The sequence below is a fragment of the Brachionichthys hirsutus genome, unplaced genomic scaffold (genome assembly GCF_040956055.1).
Source record: "Brachionichthys hirsutus isolate HB-005 unplaced genomic scaffold, CSIRO-AGI_Bhir_v1 contig_248, whole genome shotgun sequence".
NCBI classification, from domain to species: Eukaryota; Metazoa; Chordata; class Actinopteri; order Lophiiformes; family Brachionichthyidae; genus Brachionichthys; species Brachionichthys hirsutus.
The window spans coordinates 621638-629183 of record NW_027180328.1 but is presented as its reverse complement, the minus strand read 5'-3'; the positions used below and the strand labels follow the sequence as shown (position 1 = coordinate 629183).

Sequence of the window (7546 nt, the reverse complement as noted above, 5' to 3'; positions counted from 1 at the left end):
TTTTCCAGAACCTTTACGATAATGGCAGAACGCGACTTAAATAATACCAAAAATAATAAAATATAAAAAAAATAAAAACGCACGATCTCCTCCCTCCCTCCCTCCCTCCCTCGCAGACTTGCTCCACTCTCGGGGACGCGACGCCCCACGGTCACATGAGCGCGTTTTGTCCTGACATTTCTATCGCCACTGAGCCGTTGCACTCCGGGCGAACGCTGATAATGGCTCTACACGGGTGAGTGCTCTTTGCCAAGCCTCTGGGTTCTTTGACTTGATTTGCACGAAAAAAAAAAAAAAAAGATCTGCGACATAGATTCTTCTTGGAACCGGACGCGTAATGAGGCTCCGTGCGCCTTTGTTAGTCGTGATGATGTGTATTAGCGCAATAACGCGGTCTCGACCACCTGCAAGCTTCACACAGTGAATGTGTGAAGCTTGACACGCAGCAAAATGACAAAAACAAACTTCTCAGTTCAAGTAACATTTCATAATATTTGTGATATGTTGTATTTTATATAAATATTAGACTGTAAAAAAACAACACTTTGTCAGCAGAGCAAAGTAACACATAGCTCTGTCCTTTTCTTTCTTTTTCTTTGCTACTCAGCATTTTATTATATTTGGAAGTGTAGAACCTTTCACCACTATAGTGAAGCTATTTAAAAAGAAAAGGAAAGAAAGACCGAAAGAAACAAAACAAAACAAAAACCCATAAAAATGCAACTAGTTGACACAACTCCAACATGCAACATTTTACACACTCGGGTATTAATGTGTTCCCATTAGCACTGATTACAGCAGTAATCCTCCCCCCTGATGTCATCTTGGTCCTGGGTTTGTTACATGTAATCCACCAGAGCGTGGGCACTTTTAGCACCACTGTAGGAATAATTAGTGCTGACATGACCAAGGTCGTGTTAGCCAACATTCATGTTCTCCCTAATCATCATGCCTTTGGGAGGGTTATCCTAATAAGTGAGTGCACATTTGTGATTAGGTGTATAGAAGTGATTTCTCGAAAAAAAGTGAGGCCGAGAAATGAGTGGTGCTGCTGTGCTGTAATACTCTGACGATAGTATTATATTGTGTGAAAAGCACGTATGTTTATATATTATAAATATAATAATGTTAATAAATGCATGGATAAATAATCTGCAAAGCTGTCGCCGCTCATGATTTTAATTTCTTTCAGATCAATGAGTCTAATAGGAGCAGTGTTGATTGTGCTGGCAGGCTGCCCACAATGCGTCTCTGCTCACAGCGACATTGAGGCTCCACCAGAGGTCTCGGAGAACAGTGGTGTTCTGTATGCAGCCTGTAAAATGAGACCCAGCTCGACACTGGCTGAGGGGCTGCCCAAAGTGTATGGCCAGGTGTTGTTTAAGCAAGATTTCCCTCAAGGTATGCTTAAAGTCCGTCTAAGCATCAATGGCTTCCTCCCAGACAACGACACTCAGCTCCGAGCGGTGCACATCCATCAGTTTGGAGACCTGAGCAAGGGGTGTTCCTCAACCGGAGGCCACTACAATCCTCATAGTGAAGATCACCCCAAGCACCCTGGAGACTTTGGAAATTTCCAGGCTCAGCAAGGGAAAATCAATGCAATGACGCAATCCAATGCAACACTGTTTGGACATTTGTCTGTTCTCGGAAGGGCGGTGGTGATCCATGAAAAAAAAGACGACATGGGAAAAGGCGGAGACGCCGGGAGCCTGCTGCACGGAAACGCAGGGAACAGACTCGGCTGCTGCGTTATCGGAATTTCCTCCTGCAACCTCTGGAACACAAACAGGAGGCGAATGAGGAAATATTAATATAACAGTAGCGGTTTATGCTAAAGCTTTAGTCTTTTTATTCAATCATTCATTCTATTCCTTGCATTCCATGGCTGATACCATGAAAATGTATATCCATTATATCTCTCCTATACTTAAATATTGAACTGTGGCTTGTCAATAGTAGCAAAGGCCTTGCATAATACTGTAAGAATTTATGTAGACATTTTCCCCAAGATACTCGAAATAGAATCATTCAGATATTACACATAGACTAAATATCTACTTTCAGAGGAGCGTGCCACAAAACATCAAATTCTCATGGAAATGACCTAAATCATTATTTGAGTCTCTACCTTGAGCATTTTATTTTCCATTCCAAGATCTTTTTTGTTCAGCATCAACTGAAAAATACTTGTACTTTGGCAAATATTTGTTTAGAAGTAATTAGTCACAGCATCAAATAAAAGGATGGCTGAAAGAAAATGCAACACTTTCTAAGCAACTAAACGTATACTGTGACACAATATTTGTGCAATGATGTCTTTTCATAATTAAAAATACTTTGAAACAAATGAAACAAAAGGACTGACGGTTGTTGAATTTGAACACTTTGAATGAGGTGAATACATTTCTCACATTAATTGCGACTGCGAGTGTTTGGAACACAATAAGAAAAGAAGACAGCCTGAAGCTGCTGCTTTGTTGAAGGCTGGTTGTTGCCCCCTCCGGCAAAAAACAGTCCAGACAAAGATCACATAGGTTAGTGAGAGAATAAGAGAGGGAGTGATGTCGACAATGAAAACATGAAGTCAAACAAAGAACATTTTATTTTGTGGTTTATTCACAATGTAAGATTAAAGCAAAAAATACACCCACGTGAGGATTCAAAGAGCCAGTTTTGTGTTGTCTCTAGGCTAAGAGCAGCGGGAGAGAGATAGTTAGACATGAAACTGCTGGCTGGGTGGCTGCCCAGAAACTGTCCAAATGCAGTATATTACTGAAAGAAAATTAAGAAAACACAGACAGAGGGAGGTTCGCTGTAGAAAACTGTCCCATGCCTTTCTCGTGAGTCACAAATGGGGATATGAAGGGACTACATTTGTATGAGGCAATTTGTTTCTTAAAGAAAAGCACTGCAATGTTTTTAACCACTGTTCAGAAAAGATTCCATTTGCTGATGTTGTGATGACTGAGGTTTCTAGTTAAGGAGAACGTTTCTGACAATTCATGTCGAACGTGGGGCCTGGTTTTTGAGGGCTTTAAAAGAAAGACGAAGGATTTTATATGCAATTCCTGCTCTAACAGGAAGCCAATGCAGAGACGATAGAACAGGGGAAAGAAAGAAACGATAAAAGAACATAAAAAATGCGACAACCATACATTTCTAAGTTGACACAACTCCCAGCATGCAACATTTTACACACTCGGGTATTAGTGTTCCCATTAGCACTGGTTACAGCAGTAATCCTCCCCCCTGATGTCATCTTGGTCCTGGGTTTGTTCCATGTAATCCACCAGAGCGTGGGCATTTTTAGCACCACTGTAGGAATAATTAGTGCTGACCTCTCTGACATCACCTCTGCTGGACATCTTCTCTGACATGACCAAGGTCGCGTTAGCCAACATTCATGTTCTCCCGAATCATCATGCCTTTGGGAGGGTTATCCTAATAAGTGAGTGCACATTTGTGATTAGGTTTATCAAAGTGATTTCTCTAAAAACTGTTTTCAGACAGTTTACTCAGAAAAATTAGATACGCATCACCAAACTTCAGTGAAATTGATCCCAAAAGCATTCCTGCATATAGATATATTGGACTTTAAAATATAGATAAGGTTTTGGCGAAGTGGGCCGAAAAATGAGTGCCGCTGCTGTGCTGTAATACTCTGACGATAGTATTGTATTGTGTGAAAAGCACGCGTCTCTGCTCACAGTGACATTGAGGCTCCAGCAGAGGTCTCGGAGAACAGTGGTGTTCAGTATGCAGCCTGTAAAATGAGACCCAGCTCCACGCTGGCTGAGGGTCCAGCCAAAGGTCAGGTGTTGTTTAAGCAAGATTTTCCTCAAGGTATTCTTGAAGTCCATCGAAGCATCCGTGGCTTCCTCGTAGATATAGCGATGCTCAGCTCTGAGTATACATTCACCAGTATGGAGACCCCGGGGCCCGGGGTGCTCCTTAACTGGAGGCCACTACAATCCACCCTTTTGTCCCAAATACTCCTCGTTTTGGTGCGATTCAATGTTTAAGACCGCAAAGATTTGCTAAAAAAACCCACCTGTATTATGAACATGAAATTAACAAAAGTAGTTATGTAGTTATCTATAAATATAGAGCTATAATATAGAGCTTAATATATGAAATTACTTCAAATAAATAATAGAACATTAACAAAAATAATAAAAACAATTAAATAAATCTGATTCTACGATCGGTTGCAAAATTAAATGTGGTCTCTTTAAGATACCAGCTGTTCAGTGCATTTTTTTTTTGTATTCACATTTTTGAGATACAGTAATTCTAAATGTAAAAAGGCAAACACTTGGAGGAGCAGCACAGACTAAACAAATTAAATTTAAACTGTTCCTGTTTTCCAGAAATCTTTCGAACCATCACGACATAGAATCTGTTCAGAATCTACTTGAACAGGAACAGAATGAGCTTCACCTAATCAGAAAATTAAAAGTAATAAATTAGATACTGGGTGGACGAGACCCCCCCCCCGTTATCGCAGGCTTGGGGAAACAACGCCCCACCGACATGATTATAAATATGAAAGCTTTTCTCTTCACCTTCAGATCACCGCTGAACCGTTACCCACCGACAAAGGAAGATCTGTTCATGCTGAAGATGGGTCTCCATGGGTGAGTTCTCTCCGTTTGACTGTTTCACTTCTAGTTTGTCAGTGGGGAAAGTAACGTTCGATCAAATCTAGCCCTGTATTTGTTTTTGTTTTGCTACTCAGCATTTTCTTGCAGGTAGAGGAAGTACAGTATAGGCATTTTCACCACTATATTTAAAAACTACTAATTTAAAACCACTAATTTAAAAACGTTAAATAGGGCAAACTTACCTTTACTGATTTATTCAACTGTATTGGCCAAGTTGGGCTCCCACCATTAATCATCCATTCTTAAAGTGAATCAATTTCTAAGTTGGCACAACTCCAGCATGCAGGATTTTACAGACTCGGGTATTAATGTGTTCACATTAGCACTGGTTACAGCAGCAATCCCCCCCCCCTCTGATGTCATCTTGGTCCTGGGTTTGTTATATGTAATCCACCAGAGCGTGGACACTTTTAGCACCACTGTAGGAATAATTAGTGCTGACCTCTCCCAAGGTCGTGTTAGTCAACATTCATGTTATCTTTTCTCCCTAATTGTCATGCCTTTGGAAATATTAGAAATATACTAATGTCAATATATGCAAAGCCCTCATCACTGATGATTTTTGTTTTCTTTCAGATTAATGGTTCTAACAGGGGCCATTTTGCTTGTGCTGGCAAGCTGTCAACCATGTGTCTCTGGTCACCATGACAACGAAACTCTGTATGCAGCCTGTGAAGTTGAACCCAGCTCCACACTGGCTCCGGGTCTGTTAAACGTGTCTGGCCAGGTGCTGTTTAAGCAAAATACTTCTGACAGCGAGCTTGAAATCTATGTCAACATCAGTGGCTTCCCCACAGCGTGTGGCCCTCTGTACCGAGCTATACACATCCATGAGTACGGAGACCTGAGCGACGGCTGTGAATCAACCGGCGGACACTATGATCCGCATGATGCAGTTCACCCCAACCACCTTGGAGACTTGAAAAATTTTCTGCCTGTGTTGGGAATAATCGATGAACTGCTAACATCTAATGCATCACTCTATGGATATCTGTCTATTTACGGAAGATCGGTGGTGGTCTATGATGACGAAGATGACATGGGGCTAGGCGGGAGTCCCGGGAGTCTGGTGCACGGAAATGCAGGGAACAGAATCGCCTGCTGCGTTATTGGAATTTGCTCCTCCGACCTTTGGAATTCAACAGTGTACCTTCACTAACAGCACCGGTATATGCTAAAGCTTCAGCCTTTATATTCAATCATTCATTCAATCCATTGTTTTTAATCACATAAAAAAAATCAATCATTCAATCTATAAATATTGAACAGTGGATTATCAACGGTAGCAGGACATAATAATAGCTTTGCCCACGATACTCATGATGAATTAGATTCATTCAGATGTTACATATAGGCAGAGGTTTTGGGTCATCGGACCACTTTGATCTAGATTAAATATCTACTTTCAGAGGAATGTGTCACAAAACATCAGTTTATCAGGGACATGACATTTTGGGTTTATACCTAGAACATCTTATTTTGCAGAGATTTAAGGAAATACAGGCATAGGGCAGGTTCCCTGTCGAAAAACGTCCTACCATGCCTCTCTAGTGAGTCATAAATGGGGATATGAAGGGACTACATTTGTTTGAGGCAATTTAAAAACAAAGAAAGAAAAGAAAAGCACTGCAATGTTTTTAGACACTGTTCACAAAAGATTCTATTTGCTGATGTTGTGATCAATACTATGAGATTATGATTGATGTTTCAAGTCAAGGAGAATGTTTCTGACAATTCATGTCGAAGCAGCGTCCATGGTTTCAAACTCTGTGCATCTTGAAATAAATTTGAATTGCAGTAAAAATCAAAAACTGAATCGGCGTCTTACTCCAGCAGAAATGCAACGTGAATGAAATTCTCATGTCTTAGTCCTTGGAATTCTCACCCTGGCAAGTGTTCATCAGCATCACTTTTAAAATGCATCTCTTTTATCATTGGAATTCCTGATTATCACAAACATCTGTCTCATCCGGAAGCTCCGTCTTATGATTCGAGCGGAGGTTCTGCTCCTCATAATTTGCTGCAGCTGCAGAGAACACATCAGCATTAAGGGTTTCCCTGAACCCCTCGTTCTCAACAACTCTGAGGGCTTGGTAGTCCTTCAACATGGAATTCTGAATAGCCTGGTCCAACACATGCTTCGAACCCCAACCCGGGATCAAGCTTTTTTTTGTTATTGCTACAGTTGGGGGGGGTTCCTCACCAACACGGTGGCATAGTTGGTAGCATTGTTCAAACCTTTAAAACAGGCACAGGATATTGTAAGTTGCCAATACCATAGTTGTGAAAAGTAAAATCAGTGATTAAGTGAGTACACAGTTGTGTCTTGACATAAATAAATTATTTAAATTCATTGAGCAGCACACAGTTAATCTTGTGATTGTAGTTCAGAGCAACATTCAGTGTTCTGTACTTTGCATATGAATCAAGAGTAAATTCTTTTTTTGTGTTTTATGATCAGGCACTCTGTTCACACAGTAGCTAGTTATAAATGTTGTACAGTTAGGCCAAAAGCTCATAATACAATATTCAGCAAATACATTCAGTTGTATTTTGGATATGAAGAAAACACATTTGTAAAATAAAACATTTTACTCAGTTTATAGCTTTTTAAGTTAACATTTAACTTTTTGCTTGCATTTGTGGAGAAATTTCCACACAGGTGAAATCATCTGAGCAGCTCTAGTTTCCACTTCACTATTTAAGGACTATAATTAATTGTACCTCCTTAATTGCTGCAAAAGCTTTGCAGAGACTTTCCAAAGACATTTGCCTCAAAGGAAAACTCAGATATAGTTGCATAAGTAAGATAAACAGCATTTGAGACTCCTTTGTGGTATATCAACACCGTACTTTCATTAGTCCTCATTTTTGCAAGG

At 40.4% G+C, this 7546-nt stretch overlaps 2 protein-coding genes across 2 annotated transcripts; both read left to right on the top strand.

The window, feature by feature from the left end:
- The first annotated feature begins 144 nt into the window (after positions 1-144).
- LOC137912856 (extracellular superoxide dismutase [Cu-Zn]-like) lies at positions 145-2348 on the top strand. Its single transcript, XM_068756987.1, has 2 exons — positions 145-235; positions 1193-2348. The coding sequence occupies exons 1-2, from the start codon at positions 156-158 to the stop codon at positions 1812-1814; spliced, it is 702 nt and encodes a 233-aa protein (XP_068613088.1). The 5' UTR covers positions 145-155; the 3' UTR covers positions 1815-2348.
- Positions 2349-3636: 1288 nt separating this feature from the next.
- On the top strand, positions 3637-5826 carry LOC137912867 (extracellular superoxide dismutase [Cu-Zn]-like). Its single transcript, XM_068757000.1, has 4 exons — positions 3637-3656; positions 3713-3910; positions 4575-4640; positions 5244-5826. The coding sequence occupies exons 1-4, from the start codon at positions 3637-3639 to the stop codon at positions 5824-5826; spliced, it is 867 nt and encodes a 288-aa protein (XP_068613101.1).
- The last annotated feature ends 1720 nt before the right edge of the window (positions 5827-7546 follow it).

Bases quoted from the DNA above. Each gene is read 5' to 3' on its own strand.
- LOC137912856 (XM_068756987.1), top strand. From the start codon at position 156: ATGAGCGCGTTTTGTCCTGACATTTCTATCGCCACTGAGCCGTTGCAC. The intron at 236-1,192 runs GTGAGTGCTCTT...AATTTCTTTCAG, and splicing joins CTGATAATGGCTCTACACGG to ATCAATGAGTCTAATAGGAG.
- LOC137912867 (XM_068757000.1), top strand. From the start codon at position 3,637: ATGAGTGCCGCTGCTGTGCT. The intron at 3,657-3,712 runs GTAATACTCTGA...CTCTGCTCACAG, and splicing joins ATGAGTGCCGCTGCTGTGCT to TGACATTGAGGCTCCAGCAG. The intron at 3,911-4,574 runs GTATACATTCAC...CTTCACCTTCAG, and splicing joins ATAGCGATGCTCAGCTCTGA to ATCACCGCTGAACCGTTACC.